We start from the raw sequence: 20,656 nt of genomic DNA, 5'->3' as shown, positions 1-20,656 counted from the left end.
ATATGAATGGGCATCCATGCAGAAAAAATATACTAGCACCGAAATTCCTGCCGTGAGAGGGCGCTGCGGTCTCAGCACATACGCACGCGACACGGATGCACGCACACACACGGCGGCCAACAGCAGTGGAGGTGACGTATTGTTTCGGTGAACGAGTGGCACAGCTCAGTGTGTTGCTGTGTGTGAAGTGTGTGGTGTGTGTGTGACACACAGAGCAGGTGACTGGACGTCCCAGCTTGGCGGGCCTGTCGTCGTTGGGACCTGCTGCACTTCTTCCCTTCTCGGCAGCTCCCAGGCGCCCCCTTGGCCCTCGAAAAGTGGTCCACCAGCTCCAGGACTTCTTTCTCTTGTGCCTTCCACTGACTCGGACCCTTCACTATGGGAGCCTGTGTGACGGCGTTGATCGTCATCGCTACCATCTTCGGTCCCATCACCTTGGTCTTCATCGCCGTCTCGTTCGGCACCGACAACTGGTTGGAGTTTAATGTCGACCGCAGCAAGCTGACGATCGACGAAAGAGGCAACTTTGATTTCAGTCGCTACACCCACACCAGAAACAGAGGACTGTTCAGAGAGTGCTACCCCGGGAACGACACTGCATGTAAGTAGCTTACAGACACCCGTGCTACACACCCGTTAGTACCCAGTTCTAACCCTGCGGTGTCCTGTTGTAGGTTTTGTAAGTGAAAAGCGTCTTCAACCTTCCTTCGTGGAGAGTTGGCCGTGTTTGGTGGAATACCTCACTGTCTTCTTTGCTCTGCTCTGATAATTAACCTAATTATTGTTAGAAAATTAATGTAGGCAGTATTGTGTTTAGACATGTGTGCGTCTACATGTATATATGTGAGGGGGGATAGGGAGGTTTCATGTATATGTACATAGTTGATGCAAAAAGGCAACACTTGACAGGCACTTCGTTTACCAAGCAGAAATCGTTACTCTTAGACATTTCTCAAGTAGTTTTTAAATCCGTTTTGTGCAACAACAGCTTTGTGAAATATTTTGTTGTTGTTAGACGGGTGTGTTTTCACATTGCCGGAACTTTGTGGTGGTGGGGGAATGTTGCGTGGGGGAGGGGAATGTTGTGTGTGGGGAGGGAATTGGGAAACGTACATGATGTATGACCTCAAAAGCCGTAGTCTGGACGTGTCAGTGAGGTCAACGAGGGTTAGATTAATGAACTCAATGACAAGAGGATTAAGTAGCGCTGGTAGTTCACGCTTGAAATAAAAAAGTTTACATTACAGTCACGCCTCTGTAGCCTTGTAAGTGATCGCTAGACGCATCGTGGGAAATGAAGCGACGGGCTGTATATTGGTGTTGCGAGAAGCCATATTGGTGTTTAGCAAGTGTTGGAAGGTAGAAAACGCTGTGTTCTTGCTGCTATTGCCCCCAACACACACACATACACAACAGGCGATGAGGGATTCAAGTTCCAAGACATGTTTTGAGGTTTTATTGGCTCTGTATTAACAGTCAAGGTATAGTGCAAGAGGGAGACAACTTGTCATAAAAATGGCGGCTAAGTACACACCCAACCTTTACTTTATGGTTTGGGCGTGACGCTGTCTCCCTGTCATGTTCCTCTTCCTTCTCTGTGTGTGTGTGTGTCACAGTCTCTCTTTTTTTTTTTTTCATTCGTTTCTTCATTCGTGTAGTTCCGTGCTCCGAGTGCGTAGTTGGAACCAAATCTGTATTCAAACTGTTGAAAAAAAAAATTCCTGTTCATCAGTGTCGAATTACAATGACCTTCAGCGTTTGAGCAACTCATATTGATGTAGTTTGTTGTCCTGGTCTGAAAAGTCTTCCAATGGTCCTTCAACCGCACCACTATTATAACTCCACAAAAACCCTTCAGTGTACAGGACAAGATGTTCTTTTAATCTGTCTTTTTTAGTGGAGAGCTCTTTTTAACACATTCTCTCAAAACATGGCAAGAACAGTACAAAGTTGTTAGTGATATATACTAAATATTCTAGTTATTCCTTTTTGTCGTTGGGGTGTGAGGGGTGGTGTTGGGATGTGCTGCAATCCCGAAGAGGATTGTCATGGTATGCATAATGTTTTCATCTCATTCACACTCCCACAACTGGGGTGCGAGGTAAGGAGGGAACACTATATTCTACCATACAGGCACGCCCATTTTTATGGAAACATCTGTTGTCATTAACTCTTCGCAATAAGTGCGGATCAATTTGTCCATATGTTTCCAATGAGCCATTCATATCTTTACAATGGACGAGCAGATTCATCATACTACTGATGTTTCTCACAAGTCCCTGAGTTAAATGCTCTACTGTAGTAGACATGTGTAGTCAAATGCTTGATAATGAACGGCAAAGTATCGTTGTCAAAACATTTTAGGTTAGTCAAATATTCGACAGTATCTGTCAATTTTAGACTGTTTCTGTAAAGCTGTCGTATGACAAGAAATTTCCAGTTCGGGATGATGCACGTCCTAAATATTTGTTTGTAAAGTTAGTCCAGCATGAACATGTTTGTGTCTCACATACACTCGCGGTCTTGTACACGATTTGGTCTACTTTTACATGAACACAATGTTCATATTATGCCAGTATTACATGTGTAATGTTTATATTGTCTCTATTACATCTGTAAAGCACCAAAAGCTTTTTATGAAACAGCTCAGCTGTTGCTCAATCTGAATCCAATCATAGATTGCGTGGACAGACTGCCGGCGCACGAATGGTGAGGTGTGCATGGCAATGGCATGGGAGACTTATTTGACAATCGTTGCAACTGAGCTTTTGTTGATAAAACTGAATGTCACTTGTCCTGCGATGTTCACTGACCTGCAGACTGGGACATGGAAATGTCGGCCATGGCGATCTGTCAGGCCGGCATGCTGGGATCGATTCCCCGGGCAGGTGCGTTTGTGTGATGTGGACAGAGAGTGGCTGTTGTTTCCCTCCCGAATTATGTTGTCTTGCAATCGAGTGTTTCCGCGCAGATTGGTGGCTGGTGTGAATGCAGAGCAGGTTTCCTGTCAATTGGTAAATCTGTTGAAAGCAGGAATGGCTGAAGTAAAAGATTAGCAACAGAATGAGATGCAGGGTTCGAGGAGCAGGTTGGGCGGATATAGGAGAATGGGGAAGAGAAGAGGGAAGAAGTAAGACGGGTTCGTGCAACAAAACTGCTTACAGCACCGTTACGCCCTCAAATCTTGCAAATCTTCAGTTCATAGATATTCACAATAAAATGTGCAGCTTACCACTTACCACATTGACTTCTAAGGAAAACGAAATTAGTTTGAAATCTCGCTCACCCTGCTGATGAAGTTTGACAGGGTGTCTGTCTGTAGTCTAAGGAGCATCAAAGTACCCGGACATTCTGTCGACACTGTGACAAACGTCCTTGAGACATTCATTGCCTGTTTACTCAGTCCTGATGTTTTCATCTGACAACGGTGTACACAACTCGGTCTCCTCCCAGGATCTGCGTCTTTAAAACTTTGAGTCCATCAGCCTTTAAGCAGACTTTTTAAAACAAATATTAATTAAATCGAAACGATTATAAATATGCAGTCAATAGAAAACGACCGTGCCTATTGCCAAACAATAACAAAGAACAGAAAGTTAAGTCGATTTGAGAAGGGTGGGGTTAGTTGGGGAGGGCGGGTGGGAAAAGGGTTTGCCCTACGAGTGAGGTATCGCTCCTCCTGGGGCTTGTCAGATGCCTGCATTCTTTCCCCTCCCGCCGGTGTCTTTGAACGGGTGGAGGGCGTGGCTCGGCGGTGTACGGGTATGAGCAGCCCTGTTTATCACGAGTGTAGATAATGATAGGACTTCTTTGTGGGTGCACAGGTAAGCACGAGTAAAGTGCGACTGAGATTCGTCTCACGGTACGTTCGGCTCCTGGTGTACGTGTGACGTGCTGTCACGAACTGGTGTCACGACAGTGTACATGTCTGTGACGTCACAGTGGTGGTAGTGGTGGTGGTTGTAGATGTGGTGGTGGTGGTGGTGGTTATAGGTGGTTAACCACTCGAGGGACTCACCTATTTACCGAGACTTGTCTGTGCCTCCACACTTCGTAGAGGTGCGTCTAGTCGAGGACTTCAGAACAGGGAGTGGTGTGGTGGTAGAGGTGGTAGAGGTGGTAGAGTAAGGGATGCCCTGTTTTTCATGCCCGTCAGATCTGCTGTCAGTGCATTAAGTGTTAATAAAAGTTTGTCGGTGGAGCATGGCAAAGAGATGGTCAAACAATAATGTATGCACGCTACACTCACACAAGTCCCTGACCAGTCTGCTCGGTGTCACCCACAGTAAACCTATAAACTGTAATGACAAGATTAAAGTGTAATGACAAGATTAACTTGCAATGACCTGTGTAATGTTGAATTCGTAAACAACGGTGTGGAAATTGAATCACTTTCCTTCTGGTCGTGAGCGATACAACAATTGTTTTCTTTGTTGTATATCAAAACTCAAATGGGTAGCTGAGTTCACATTAGGGGCAGCTTTTAACAACTGGAACATTAAGTGGCTTTTAAAACCAATTCCTGGTCCATAACCTTTGAAAAAATGTTTTCGGGTGTTGCAGTTAACGTCTATCTGTTATTTACAGTTGCTGTGTGTCAAACACTGTTGTTATATGTCAAACTATGTTCTTATTACCCCAACATTTATTTACAGTGAATTACACCTCGACGAACTATTTCAATAAAATTTGAAATGTTTTTATTTGTTGGCATCAAATACGAAAAATTAAATAATGAGGATTCGTACATGTCAAATAAATCTCAGTAGTGAGGCACAGCAAGGATGGAGTTCCATGGATATCATAATGACAAAACGCCCTCCGACCCCTCCTCCCTCACACTTCCCATCAGCCTGCGTGACCTCTGTAATATAAACCAGGGTACGGTTTTTAAACACTGATTTAAGCTATTTAAACACTGATGTAAGCTATTTAAACACTTATGTAATGTATTTAAACACGTGTCTTCTACTGAGCAGAGGAATCATGGCAGACTGTGTTGCCATAACTGTGAGTCTGATACAGTTATTCATATTTTTCAGCATGAACTATCTACATTTTGTGTTCAATGCCTCAGCACTCGGAGGAGATGGGGATGGGATGACAATCAGTTGATTCTGATTTATTGTCCCTGCCCATGATCTCATTTCGCACGGGTCACGTGCGTTAACTGGCGAAGGTTAAAGTTCGCGCCTCACTGACCCTCACAGGCGACTTCAAGCCAATGTTTTCTCCTCGTGCAGACGGGATCCCTGAACAGCTTTGCGCCAACACATCGATAATTTGGAAAAGAACGAGCGAGTAAATTCACCTGTCGATAGTTGTAATGCAACATTCGTGTCCTCAAAATGGAGGCTGCTTCGCCTTATTACTCCTTTTCTTTTCTTCTCAATTTTTTTGTTTTCATTTTTGTTGTGTGACAGCCATTGCCGACTTTCTGGCTACTTTGGAGATGTGTAAAAAGTAAGCATCTGTCACCCCTTGTCAGTTACTTTTTAGCCATGACCTTTATATTTCGTTGGCAGAGTTACCTTCCACCCCTACCCTCCTCCTGTTACACTTCACATGTACTGGAAAGTCTTCAGTAAGAGATGTGAGTGTAAAATATCATTATTTCGCTGCTCAGTCGATGTCAGTGCTTTTCTTTGTTTATTCTCTTTTTTTTATTAGTCTTTGTTTCTCACCTGCTTCGTTGAGCAGCGAACAACATTCCCTAGCAAGGCTTCCACAGCTTGCGACAAGATTTGCCAGTAAAGGACATGGACATTCTTTGATTTAGGTTTAGGTCTTTCATTGACATGTCGGGTGTGAAAAAAATGAGTTGACTTTTTAACTGTAATTTTTGTTTTTACAGTCATATCTTTGTTTTAGAGACAGAAATAATTATCAAGTTGTGATGGGATCTCATATAGTTCAGGCAGAGATTCATGATCAGAGGTCACCCTTCACAGCTTTGTTTGTTGTGCGAGAAATTCTGAGAACATAGAGAAAGATAATAATTTTATTTTGACAAACTCCTAAACATGACATTTTTCTCAGTTTGTTCCACTATGCCAGTCTGTCACACAATGTCAGCCATTTCATCAGACCATGCGTCAGTTGAACAAGTAAGAAAAGACTCAGAACTTGTACTCAGTGGAGTTGTATCAAGACCACGCAGACATATTTTTTATCATAAAGGGGACACTGGTAGTTAATTCGTATGATAAAATCACATTGAGTACCCGCACAGCAAGCACAGCCCTGAGAAAGAGGTACTTACAGGGTGGGTGAGGGTAGAGGAAGTCGACATGTTGACTTTAGCCAAGTTCATATTTGCAGTCATTGCCCGGGGCTAAGATGGAGACTTAAGGGTTTCGCAATTCCCTAAAGCTTCAGGTCAGAAAGGAAATGATGGCAAGTCAGTGGGTATGTGGACTCAGACACGCCCTGTCATAACTTTTTATGAACTGTAAACGATGTCAAAAGTCGCTGCCATCTAAACATCGGCCACACACATGCCTTGAGCTGAACTTCCCTTACTTTCATTCACTTCATTCTGAATTTTTCAAAATTTCTTTTTTGTTTTCTTTTTAAACAAATGTGATTAACTTTAGTGTCTTGCTTTGAGACAAACGTGCGATTGGGTTATTCTGTCTGATGCTTCTTGCCAATGTCAGAGCATGCGCAAAACAGTCAGTAAGATTCTCAATAATGTTTCTTAAGAAAAACTACAGGTGTTGGTATTTGACCAACGATTATAATTAGCTTGATTAATTTGATTTAGTTTCATTCATTGCTGTTGTCATTTCGGTGGCGATAGCTTTCCCTCATTGTAAACAATAGATACAGGAGCAAACGAAATAATGTCCACGTGAACTCGAGGCTCGTGGACAAGCTCAAGTCTGTGAATGAAACCCTTGTGCTGTTCGTGGACCACGCGGCCATCAGACAATATTGAAGGGACGTCCGCCGGGCCTTGTCCATATATACTCGAAGTCATGGCTCGTCTGCTGTATTTCCGGCCTGCCCTCAGCAAACTGTCATCTGAAGGTTGATTCTCCTGCTCGGTATATTTCTCCTTTCTCCCTTCATAACAGGAGAGTGAAATGCCCCTTTGTTACTGCGGCAATGAAGACCAACAAGACCTGGGTTCAGATCCCTTCGTGAAAGACACACGTTCTTCACTCTTGGCTGGAACTGTTTATTTGGCACACGTTCTTCATTCTGGGGGAATATGTTTATAAGTTTGGCAGCCGAAAATTTTTTTCTCCTTTTCACAGTTCTCATCCTCTTCTCCTTACTGTCATCTCCGATTATATCACTTCTCTCACAATCTTTTACTGATTCTCCAATTTCTTCCCTCATTATTTGCCATTTATTGTTCCCAGAGTCACCACCACAAACTTTTATATATCAGATTTTATCCCATCTGCTCCTCTACACCTCATGAGTCTTCATACACACTGATGTTGATATGTGTGTGTGTGTGTGTGAAAAACGTCTACTTGATTCAAGTAGATAAATATGATAAAAGACAAGACATTTCATCAATTTCTTTCGTGCCAGTGCACATATATTTTTGAAAACATAAACATGTTTGCTTTTAATTGATAAAACGATTTCAGCATTTACAACATTAGTGGTGTCTTCGTCTGCACCATCACTTTCCGAATTTTTATGGCGAGGACGATCCTCTCAGGGAATTGTAATCAAGTCTTTGTGCCTCCCTCTGGCCTGTCCGACTTCCCTCTGCTTAATTGCAGGTTAAAGAAAATGTCAGAGAACTGAACACCTTCTTACCTCGACATGTCTAAAATTACTTTCTTTTAAAATTACTTTTCTTGTTAACTGTCCTGCAACTGTCTCTTCTGCAACATTTCAACTCAGGTTAAGGTATGTTTCAGACCGAGTGAACCGAAACTTTTCTCTAAAATGTTTCACACCGAGTGAACTGAAGCTGTCCTCTCACATCTGCCCTGGAAACAACTGTTTTATCTTTACTAATAGTTTGGCATCCTGCTAAGCTCCACAAACTTATCCTACTTTATCTGACAGGAATTGGCGTTTATTGTCCTTACATCACATCAGCTTATGGCGTCAGGTATATAGGTAGATGTGACCTATGACCTTATGGCTGTAGGAAGTAAGGTGTTAAAGCCCTCACTTATCTTGTGTAATGGCGGTGCCCGTCATCTCCCTCACTGCCTCACCTTCTTTAACCATCTCCTGAGTCAGGTAATCCACAGGTGAGACAGTTTGTGGAAGTACACCTGTGGGATTTTTCTAACAACTCGGTTAACTAGTCCCAGACCCCAGTTTTGGGTGTGACAGGTCCAACGCTATTTTGTGGATAAATTTATTCTTGAGGCTTACACTGTAAACAAAAACCTATATCAAATAAAGAAAGTTCTGAATAAATGGAAGATCTTTGGTGATTAGTTACCCGGGGTTATCACCTTTGTTCTTTTCAGTGATCATCTAGTCATTATTCTGGTTTTCGCTCAAGCGGCGAGAAGTAAAGCGTCGCCATGGCGACAGGGGAAAGAGTGTAGCAGTGTGACAGCTAGTTTGTCACAGGAGGGTGTGTGTGAGAGAGAGAGATGGACGAGTGAAAGATTTGAGTTATGGGGACTGGGAACTCGGGGCAGACAAAGCACCCTGACGACTATTTTGTCTCGGGAAATTTATCTTGCCGGAAATCTGAGATTTTTAATGACAGACGTCTGGACCATCTCCTTCACTAGACGAAGTATGAACCTGCGGGCAACGAATAATGCCTTTAAATAACATTTATATGTGACTTTTTTTGGAATTGAGGAATTTAGTTGTAGAATGAATATTCTCCTGTGTATCAGAGCTTATATTAGGAAAGTAAGCAGCAAATAAAAAAATCCAAGACATTAGGTCACTAGGTTGGGTCACGTCGAAATGTTGGATATCTCATCTAATTATTTGTTGATAAATCTTTTCTAATATTAAGTTAATATGTTCGCTAAAAAAAATTTGAAATTATGAAAGAGAAATTGGTATGTACAGTAGAAGTCCTTTAAGATATTACACTTGATAACGAGTCTGTGCTTGTTTCATATTAAAGGGATGAAATAATCTTTTCTGTCGGAAAGTAATTTTCCTGCATGTTTGAACCAAGCCAGACACAAGCAGACGGCAGGACTAGACAGCATGAAGACTGACTTAAATTAAGACCACCACTGCTGTCACCTCCCTGTCCCTCCCAGCCGACAACCACTTCATTATTCATGTGGGTTACACACCGGCAACACAAAGGCAATGACAGGAAAGTGGTTTAACAGGTGCAGGAACTGTGTCATTGTTGTGTTCAAGTGGTCCACTGATGCTGTAAATGGCCTTTTTGTCAGCTGCCTCCATGACAGTATAATGTAGTTCTCTTGAAGTCTCACAGAGGGCTGACCATCATTTTGAAAACAAGTGACAGGTTCTATAAACTAGGTTTATTGCAGGTGGTTTTATTCCATCTAAATCTTCACAGATGGAAGAAAGGTGGAGGGTGGAAAATAGATATCAAAGGAACAAAAAATATCTGAAATTTTTGCTCTCTATACGTGTGTGTGCGTGTGTTCATAACATCATTTACATCACTTCGTGATCGCACCAAACTTTATGTCCACTGTGAACATTTCTATCAAAGATTTCACCTAACCCTACTCTCCCTCCCTTCCCCTCCCCACAAGTGTCTGCATGTTTGTTGTCTGAATCATTTCAAAGAGATTTCCAGCTCAAAGTCTCTTTCATATCCCGCACCTCAACTAAAATGTTTTTTCTCTCAGAGGAGTGAGAGGGCGACATCAGGACAGGTAGCAAGTAACCACCGGCTTGACCTCCGACCTCATTATCTCTCGCCAGCCGCCGTCGTCAAACACTGGTCATGCGACAGTCGGGAGGGTTGCTGGTGTCTGTGTCTCCCCTCCTACCCCCGACCTGTATGGTCCTGCTGCTCATCACGGCAGGGTTTGTGGGTCCCCCTCCCACTTGGTGCAACAGTTAAACAGAAACAAGAAATCCGAGGTTTTAAGGTTGCAAAGCCCAACACAGGCTTCTGGAGGTGGACTTTTCTCGTGTCCGTAACACCTGTCTGTCTAATGAGCATGTCTCTTGGGGTTCGTTTTCATTGGCCTGAGCAAACGATGACGTCACTGGGGAGGGCTTATTATCTTTCTGGGCGTCTTTTACACCTGGAAGAAAAGTTTATTCCATTTTTTTTTTTTTACCTGGAGCATTTCATGAAGGAATGGGGAAAAAAAATCCGAGGACGTTATTTCCGGTTGATGACATAGTCGTTTATATTTTTTCAATAACATTAGAAAATGTCTGACAATATGGGTTTTATTTCTTCCGCCTTTGTATTCTTCGTATGAAGAAAAAAGACATCAAAAAAGGCATCCTACATCTTCCAAGTTCCTTTTTCATCATGAACGGTTTCATGACTGAGTAAAACAGGTGAAGGACACAATTTTGTCAAAGGTGTACATGTGAGATGTTGCTGTTACAAGCACCACGCCTTAGGAAGCCGTGAAGATGGGCGTGCCTCCTAAAGCCACATTCCAGGTTTATTTTGTCTCAACAGAAATATTTCTGGCTTTTTTCGTATTTTCAGCAAGGTACATGCAGACATGGACATGTAGGTCTTGTGTGCGTCAAGCACATGAAGGTCCCACCCCGGGTAAATTACCTCCTTGCGCTACTTGACAAGTTTGCTTTAACTCTCCAAGTCTGTCGTCGTCGTCCTCATGAGCGCCACTGCTTGCTGGCTGTCAACAGTGGAGGCAGAGTACAACACAGCACCTGTCTGGGTTCATATCCGCTTTCATATTTTCTCATTTGAGAAATCCTCGCCATCCTTTGGTTTTATGGGATGTTTAAGAGACTTAAAACGTACACCCCTTCTTCGCTTTTGTTCTTTGCAATGTTTGTGTGCGAGAGAGAGAGGGGGGGGGGGACAATTCTAAACTGAAACCTCATAATCTAGCAAGTAACCTATCTATTTATATCTACTATCAAAATCGAACATGTAACATATCTATAATATATTATATACACATCTATATGGTACTCGCCAGCCGTTTTCCATAGTCGCTCTGCACGGCCCCTACCCTGGGTATTGTTTCGAGACTGTTTGGCCTCACGCTCTTTACACATAAATGTCAGAACCGACCATACAGGGCGAGTATTATCTCGAGTCAGTGACCTGTGAAGTCTAAAGACTGGGGCTGGCTTTAACGAGGGATGTTTCTTGGTCTCAAGACAGACTGTTCCGACCGTTTGGAACCAGAGAAGTGCTCTAGTGTGACAGGAGAATGGTAGCTGCGTGAGCCGAGCTCATCGTGTACACTGTGCTCACTCCGCCATGACCCTGGTAACCCATGGCAACGGCCCTGTAGGCTCGACTTATGTGTTACACGCCTTCGCGAAATTTATGAGCGCGTCAGGGAGTCCGTTAGTGACGTAGGAACCGGGGGAGGGGGTAGGATGCAGTCGCCTCCTCAAAAATTTATACTGAGGCAAGAATGTGAAAGTAGTTGACTGTCAACATGGGATTTGTCCTTCCAAAACAAAGCATCTTACTACCTCCCTGTCTGTGCTGCCATCTGCGTGCCCCGATGTTAAAACGTGTACAATGTAAGCACTCATGCAAATCATCATCCACGTGACCGCTTTCATAGCAGTTCTGGCTGCACAGACAGGTGCATGAAGTTCGCGGCTCTCTGTGTCGGATCCTCTTTCTTTCGTCTTTGTCAGCCATGTGGAAACAAACTGCTCGCCTTGTTCTGCGGCCTGGCTGTAGTCTTGTCTCTCCCTGTTGTCGAGCGGGGCTTTTCCCCCAAGTATTCCTTCAGCATTTACCTCCCACCTTTGCACTTTACAGCAAGTGTTTGATGACTTATTAGTAAACAACAAAATGGAGGAAAGAGAGACAAAAAAAGTAATGAAAATTGTATGTGCACTTAGGTTGTGTGCGAAAGAAACAAAGAAAGTGCATCTAACTGTGTTTGAATAACAATATCGGTAGAGAAATTTTCTCAGAACTGCAAGTTACTTCTCTCGAATTACTGGGCTAACTCGTTACAACTAAAATATGTCTCATTATTAAACGTAGCTAAATTAAAGTCGATGTTGACAACTTTTCAAACCATTATCTTAGAAGAGAGACCCATATTAATGTGCGATGTAAAGATGATCAACCTAATGTTTATTGAGGTGAACGATCTCAGTGTGCTCGCCTTCTGCACGTGCGTGCGTGCGTGAGTGAGTGGACTGCATTCACTCCTCTACAGCATCATCGGTCACCATCGCCGCCGGGTGGTTTCAGGTCTCGAAACACAGACTGTGGGGTTTGCACACTCCGTCAGTGTCAGACACGAGCTTTGCTGGAAACTACGAGCTGGCGAGGACCGATGCCAATATTTCTACTTGCTACCAACTCACATTCAACTTCCTTTCCACAACCTAATGTTCCACATCTTATGTTTTCATGTCCTACATTTCTTATCAGCATCAAAATTAAATCCTCTGTCCCACTCCATGGCACCTATGATGAATTCTCTTTTAGTCTCTTCTACTTGTTCTCGTACGAACTTTCATCATTTTCATTCTCATACTTCTTCAATATAATGTAGAAAATATTTTCCCGTTAATTATTTTGTCTGTCTCCTGTATACATCCACTTGGCGTCGCTGTTGTAGAAAAGACTGAGACTTCCGGTAAGAAGCTTTGACCTTTGTGTGTTGCAGTTCTGGACAAGTCTCAAGGAGTCGTGGATGGCTACTGCTTTAACATCAACTACGAACTTCCAGAGAACAGAAACGTCAGTGACGACTTCCTGTCGAGAATACGTGAGTCTTCCTTCACTTAGATACATCAGCAGCGTCGACGACTGATGTTCAGTTTCGTCTCCTGAATTGTCTTTATTTACGGATAGGATACACGCTGACACTCCTGCGCTTGTACACACGTCCCTTACATACTCTATCACTCTAGATATATATATACACACACACACTCACACTTCAAGTCCAACAAAAACCAAAACGGTGACAGAACCCAGATGCACATATAATATTCGATTTCCAAAAATTTTTTTAAAAAACAATTTTCTTAAATGTAGCTAAAAAAAAGTTTATGGTGAGGACCACACCTTGAAACGACGAAAAAGATATCCTCGACCTGATGCCAACAGTGTTATCCCCAAAAGCTGCCGTTCACGCTCGCACTCTCTCTCTCATACACATGAGTGCGCACTTCTTATATAATGACTAGCTTGTTTTTCATTGCAGATCTTCTTAGGCTGTTCCTGGCCTTCTACATCATCTCCCTCGTCTTCTTTGTAGCGGCCTACGTCTTCGGCCTCATCCTGTGCTGCTGGCGTGTGTCCCGCTGGGCCTACATCGCGGGTCTCTGCGCCTACATCTCAGGTAGGGCTACCACGTGACCACGGCGGTCACGTGCCGGACGTTTTATTTGTGACACATCCACAGAGTTTTGCTTCTGTTTCGTTTTGTTAATTATCTCTGCTGTATTTATTTTTATGTCTCACATAGTTATTGGGGCTTGCAATAGGTGAGCTTGCATTTATTAGGTGAAGTTAATGTCAGTAGTATTTAGGAGCTTATGTTAAACACACTAGTGATATTTGTCCCTCCTAAAGTATAGTGCGTTGATTTTTTAAAAGTGGTATTTAAATTTTTAAATAATCCAATGCAAAGTTATAATGAGTGATCTGTGAAAAGAATTGTGATACACGAATGACCTTACAGCCGTTTTTTTTTAGTTAACTTTCAGTCTTTTTTGGGTGTTCCAATGACGCGAAATTCCAAAAAAAAGAACTTTGATATTTTGCTTGTTTACATGAAGTCTGGGTTTGATTATGGTAGGTCAAGACAAGAAAACGGTAGTCAAAGGACAGTAACCAATGAAAGCAGCTCGTTGACTATTTACTGGCCATTACTAGTTCATGGCTTTAAGGCTACTCCTTGTCATGCACAAAATATCTACTGCCCCTTTCCTTGTGCAGAGCTATTTAACCAAAACAGAATTTGCTACGATTACTCTCGCTTGTTTTCCGGTTTAAATATAGACATTTAAGAAATAATTCAACTGTTCCCTCCGTGATCACAGAAGCAGGGCGTACAGTGTAAGGGAAAGCACTCCTGTAAACAGTGATTGTAAGAACAGACAGGTAGTCTCCCTTCTCCCATGCCAGATATCGCCTGTGTGTTACCAATTAATTCCTTCTGCATGCTCTCCTTGCTGATTAAAGCCTAGAATGTGGAGTCTGGTTTTCCGTCATTACTAAGTAAAAATCTTACTTTATGAGGACTTTGGGGGAGATTGTTGGTCTTCATAATCAGCAACTGGGTGAACTGTACGGAATAAAACTATATTACCAGAGCTATTTCCCATGAATCTTTTTTTCACGTATTTCTTACTAAATGATGTAATAATAATTTTGAAAGGAAATGTTCAAAGAACTGTGTGATACAATTGGTGCTAAATAGGTATTGGTTGCCTTTGTGCTTATTAGGTAATATGTGATGTATTTTATTTAGGTTTTTTCTGTTGGAACCTCAATTGAAAAGTTTTTAAAATAAAATTTCAGTGAAGGGGTAAATTTTGACTGTTTTTATTGGAATTCTCAGCAAAGACTTATTTCAATTCTCTTCACCTTAGAATGTACAACACAAATTTACTGAATTTATTTATTTATTGTAAAGCTTTCAGTGTTGCGGCGGCTATAGCCTTCTTCCACGGGGCTGAATACCTTGAGCGCAATAAGCTGACAGAGGCAGAGTTCTACAACGCATGGTCGTCAGTGAGTGCTCTTCACTCAAAATACATAGTTCTTCATTTTGATAAACTCTCCTTTCGATGGCTTGGCTGATCTAGAAAATTATCACTCTTCGTGTTGTAAGCATCATTTGTGATGATTGTGATGGAGGGCGAAAAATGATGAGGATGAGGAGGAGGAGGAGGAAAATTCTGATTAGCGTTTTGACGCTTCTTGCTGCAAATCTGTTAATTTCAAAAATTTTAATAAAAATTAAAACCATTGTTAAAATGAAATAATAGAATGCAATCGCCATTAGTTTAATTAACTAACATTTCTTCCTCAACATTTTACTTTTTTTGCCTTAAGAGTTTTATTTGGAACACATTCCATAAAATGTTTAGAGTGACTATTATATTTAAGGCTGCTTGACCTGCAGATTGTATACCCCACTGGTCTGTTTGTATAGACAATCAAGGCGGCAACGCGTCGCAACTACGGGTGGTCATATGCACTGGGGTGGGTGGGTATGATCCTGGCTGCATTGACTGCAACCTTCTACTCGCTGGCTGGCTGTTACATCACGTCTGCACGTTATGAGGTCAGAAAGCTTTTCCATACATCTATACAATCGATTTGCTTTCTTTCCCGTTTTTTTTCCTCTTCAAATTATGTTTACAATTTAGACAAAGAGTGGAACGATGGATTGCTCTTCAAATTTTATTTACTTTTTATAGCAAGAGACAAAAAAAGATCAATGTGCAGTATAGAGATTTTTGTGAGAAGTTATTACTTTTGTCCTGGGAAGAGGTCATTCAAGTGAAGAATTGTTTCGCTTGATTATCACATCATTTTTTTTTTTTTTGCTACCTCGCTAAATGAAAGGACGTTAAAATGAACAAAAGAACTTCTTAGACGCTTTATACGTTCTTTTATGGATTTATCAATGATTACCAAGCGGATGAAAATGAGAGAAGAAAAAATAGCGAAATTATTTGCCAATGAAATTTTTTTACAATATGATTTATTTATGATAAGGTAAATTATCTTCTGTGTCAGGATCGTGAGCGCTTTGACAAAGACCCGTCCACCAGGGGGCGTGACTACCCAATAGCTTTGGAGCCGATGTACGCAGTGGAAGACCCGTATGTGATCAAACCCTACGCTGGCCCCAGCCCGTACGCCTACCCGCCAACGTACGGACACCCTCGCGCGTACACGGGCCCCTACATCCTCGAGTCCCCCCGCTACGCCATCGGGTATGGCAGCGAGGGTCGTGACCTGTGGACCATGCGAGAGATGAGCAGCTAGAGACACCTTCAGGCTGGCATCAGGATCACCCAAGATCAGAGGTTTTACTACCAAGAAGCTATGTTTGCGAACGCGTTCTTCTGAAGCGAACTGCCTTGCCTTATGTTTTTGGTAAAGGTTAGGACATTTTACTGTTTAGCCAAAAGCTTTGTACTTAAAAATAAAAAAAGGAAATCTGACCTTAGTTCCTCGTCGAGTGCGTTACACAAGATATCGTGGATGACTTGACATATCGTAGTTATTATCTTCTGTTTTTTAATTGGCTAATTACAAACAATGATGTACAGTACTCGGCGATATTTCGCTCCAGTTCATGTGACAACATCTAAGCATCTTTTTCGTTAGGTTACCAGTCCTTCATCCCACCCACACATCTTTCTTTGCAAGATTGGATTAGACACTGTCAGATAACTTTCGTCACCAAAACCTGCTTTACTGGTCACGTGGTCAGCCCTGGATGATCAGAAACTGTTTAAAAAAAACTAAAAACAAATTTTGATTACAAACACTTCACTGTTGGTATTCTTACCTATACTGAAATGCCAGCAGGGTACATGTATCCTGCCACTTTGGACATAGCGTAAGAAGGGAGAAAGAAGACTCGACATTCTTAAAATTCTTTATTTTTGTTTTACACAGTAGACTCCTGTAGCAAAATAAATAAATAAAAAAGATAACGCTTGTATTATATAAACAAACATTTTGTAAACCAGCGCAGGAAAGGGAATACTGTTAGTTTTAGTGTTTTAGTTGTTTTAGTGCAATCCTAAAACTAAAATTTCGCCTGCTTTAATGTACTGTTAGTGATTCCAACTTTACAAAATAAAATTGTGCACCACATCTGGACGAGTCAAGGCCAGATGGAGGAAATGCTGAAGAGCTTGACCACGGTGGTAATGACTCGCCACGCCACCTTCAGGAGCTGACCCCACACGTCTAGTTCGGCTAACAAGGGACATTCGTTGTTTTTTGTGTTATTTTTGGTTACATTTATTCTAGCACAACATAAAGTATATGAAGTACCGATACAAAAACTAGATGTATGGCATGGCTTTTGAACTAGAAGTTAGAAAATTTGCTGAAAAAATCGCGCAAAGCACGAGAGAGCAAGTTTGGAGAACAGGACCTGTCTTCTGCATCTCTTGCAACCTTTAAACTTGCTTTTGGCGATCTCGGAAACAGCTTTCGCTTTGGATGTAGGACTTTGGAGTTTACAGTGTGAAGCAGTCCTTGAAAATCTTTGTATGTGAGTTTGACAACATGGTATTACCGCTTTTTCTTTTCTTGTACGGATAAGCAATAATGTGTGAATGTATTGGACGTTTGTTACAGTTCAGACTGTTATTTTGCGTTTTTATATATTTTAACATGCCATTGTATATGCAAAGTAAGCATTTATCGTTTCCTTTCCCACCAAATTTGAAAGTTTTTCCACATGATATTGTTGTACGATACAAACCACTGGTGATATTGGATGCAGTGATACTTAGCGCACTTGGTGTATTTTATAGTATGAAGAATAGGGCAAACGATTTGTTGGTGTTTTAATAATAGTATATTCAAAAAAAAGCAATGAGAAGGAACTGATGGAGGATTTTTTTTAGGCTTTGCAAATAAAGAAATGGGATAATCTTCAGACCAAGAACAATACAAACAATCATAATGTGATCGAAATCTGGTCAGTGATTAAATAAGGTATAAAGACAAACAAATAAGACAGGAAGATAATCAAAGAACCGAAAATTGCAGAACGAGTATCATGGAGTGTAGGGAAAGGTTAGGGTTGGGTTTGGCAACAAAATCTTGTAACGTTTCTACAGCTTCAGTATCTATTGATGATCAACCTATTTATTGACGAACATTGACAGTTTATAAATGCATGTATCTATAAATCGTCGGTGAAGGTTCTGGCAAGGGTACGACAGCTTGTGTCAGATACAGCTGGTTACTCCAGTGTTTTATTTTACAGCTGGCTACTCCAGCTGTCACGCAGGTAGCGAACATTGGACGTCGGCACACAAATGTCTCACGTTCGCCAGCGAGTGATCTGTCCACTCGGCTTTACTTGGGTTTTTTTTCTCTTTTGAACATTATTACCATGGGATTGTTGGCACTTGCTTTCACACTTTAAGTTTCCTACTATGAGGTACACCGCTTCATAATGCTTACGGTGTTACAGTGATTACAATTAAAATGTATATATACAACGAACATTTGCAGTTTGTGTTTTGCAGGTGGGTGTTGTATTGTGTTTTATAAGGTGGTGTGGGAGCAACGCTCTGTATTATAATGTTGGTGATGTGCTGTTGGTGTAGTGTGTTGTGCGTTTACAACGATTTCTATATTCAGAGTACTCTGGTACACTCCTCTATGTATCATTCCTGGACAGGTGAGACATCCAGAATAACGTGTACCCCAAAACGGGATTCTAATTCTATTCAGGCTCTCTCTGAACCGGTTGTGAACCATCTGGGTTCTAACAGTTACGTTGGCGGCTTGCAACGGTCCCCTTAGTGTGTTGACAGCGGCTGCTCTCTGGTTTAAAGCCAAAAGAATAATGAACCTGTCCTATTGTCTGGGAGTCGACCGAGCGTCCTGAGTGTCTTCGCTCTGCAACACTTCCAGAGACATCGTAGAGTTGAATGAAAGAGTGAGAAACTCCCAATCCCAATCCTAATTTCTCGAACACCTATGCCTCCTGTAGCCATGCAATGACCTTCCTTGACCGATAATCGTTGTCTGTGAAGCATGAGTGAATAGGCGCATAGAAGCCTGCCACAAACCCTCGCACGGCTCTAAAATTACTGAGCTGTGTTGACAATGGACAGGCTTTCACGTACACAATGCATGTTTTCTACTGTTCAATTTCGCTTTGTCATATGAGTATGTTGCAGTTGCATTCATCTTCGATGACTTTTTTACTTGACTACTGCACTAAACACGCACAAGGCCAAACTGGATTAACATCAAATTCAAGCTGACTGTTCATTCTCACAACAAATTCGCTAAAAAAAGAAGATTTTGAAGGAATTACTGCTACAAACACGATTAATAAAAATGTAGAAAATATGAAGGTGGCCCTTCCAATGTTTTGTACAGTATGTAGTTTTTAGTCCGCCATGTTTTACAGTTTATTTTAGTCAGAAAAACTGTTACACTTCAACTTGGCGGAAGTATAACCATCTATGTATATTTGAATTCCAAATTTCAAGCATTTTTGTTAAGTCAAGATACATAAGAAATCTGAAAAGAACCCAAAAAGCCTGCCGCTCGTGACCATTGGCTCGCCGTGGCTGTGACGTCACACGCAACACAGGCATTGGCGTTTACTCCCCTTTGTTGCTACGAGAGCCTGATTACCTCGCTTTACTCACACGACAAAAGTGCAAATCAATTCATGCTTCGGGAACAACATTTGCAGCTTGATGGACGCTCTTAGAACCTGCTCTGTGCTGAAAGGAATGCAAAAAAATCTTTTTTCTCGCGAGTCCACTTCAAGCCGGGTCCCAGCGTCGTGCGTGGAAACTCTCGATCACGTGATCAATAGCACAGCTGCGAGATAAACAAAAATCTAGACAGCTGTAATTTTTTTCTCTAAAGACTGGGAAAATCTCGGTGAAGGCTGCCTTATCCCCATGTCTAGGGGGGATGGCGATTTTCGTATTGTCTAGAAACACGTCTACAAACATCGCCATGCACAGAAAGCACATCGCACACGTTTGCAATAAGTTTTATCAGTTGCTAGAAAGCAATTGCACCCGACTAGATGTTTATCACGCAGCTACGACTCTAACAATGTGGTTATTGCATGCACGCGCTTTACTGTGACTTTTTATTAAACCTAAAGATTTTGTTTTGCTTGATTAAGTCGAGCTCCACTTTTTGTTGGTTGCAAAAGAAAAATCCTGGGTAACTTAAACTTGTCAAGAGTATTAATTTATTGTTCATTTGGATTTATTCTCAGATGTTTAATAATAATACTAATAAAGTTTATTTATAGAAGCTCTTTTTCACCTGTATGTTCAATGGGAAACAAATATAAACACAAAGAACAAGATTAAGAATAATAACACATACAAGGACGCACGCAACGGAAAACACATTGTCTTAAAACAGTTTTTAAACATACTTTTTTGTTTAAACTTGCCCTAAATGCGTAAATTTCAATGTAGGAGAAATATGTGTCGCAGGACATCAAAGGAAAACTACAAACACTATTGTATAAAGAGATTTCAAGTTCCAAGTGAAGCTAAGTTTCAAGGCATGGACAAGAGTTTGACGATATTTTGCGTTTTTTGAAACCATGCTGGTTACGAAACAAACACCTCCTGAAAAGCTAATCTTCTTTTTAAGCTTCTTTTTTTTTTTTTTGAACATTTAGACGGTGATTACAAAGGTTTGAGGAAGTCTGCCGTTCGCTGGACCCACCGCAGATATCCAAAGAGCTTTTCCTTTGTCGGTGAGTCATCAGACATTGCCTCTGGCCTTCGGCTTTGCTGTGCTCGAAAGAATACAGTTGGTCACGGTCACTGAGACCGTGTCGGAGGGGCACACAAAGTACTC

General features: G+C 41.7%; 1 protein-coding gene across 1 annotated transcript; it reads left to right on the top strand.

The window, feature by feature from the left end:
- The first annotated feature begins 100 nt into the window (after positions 1-100).
- LOC112568132 (transmembrane protein 178B-like) lies at positions 101-18,304 on the top strand. Its single transcript, XM_025245253.1, has 6 exons — positions 101-601; positions 12,750-12,851; positions 13,293-13,430; positions 14,730-14,827; positions 15,252-15,383; positions 15,842-18,304. The coding sequence occupies exons 1-6, from the start codon at positions 379-381 to the stop codon at positions 16,091-16,093; spliced, it is 945 nt and encodes a 314-aa protein (XP_025101038.1). The 5' UTR covers positions 101-378; the 3' UTR covers positions 16,094-18,304.
- The last annotated feature ends 2,352 nt before the right edge of the window (positions 18,305-20,656 follow it).

Source organism: Pomacea canaliculata, linkage group LG1 (assembly GCF_003073045.1).
Source record: "Pomacea canaliculata isolate SZHN2017 linkage group LG1, ASM307304v1, whole genome shotgun sequence".
NCBI lineage: Eukaryota > Metazoa > Mollusca > Gastropoda > Architaenioglossa > Ampullariidae > Pomacea > Pomacea canaliculata.
Note: the sequence above shows the minus strand (reverse complement) of the source record. Positions and strands in the feature narration are given on the sequence as shown.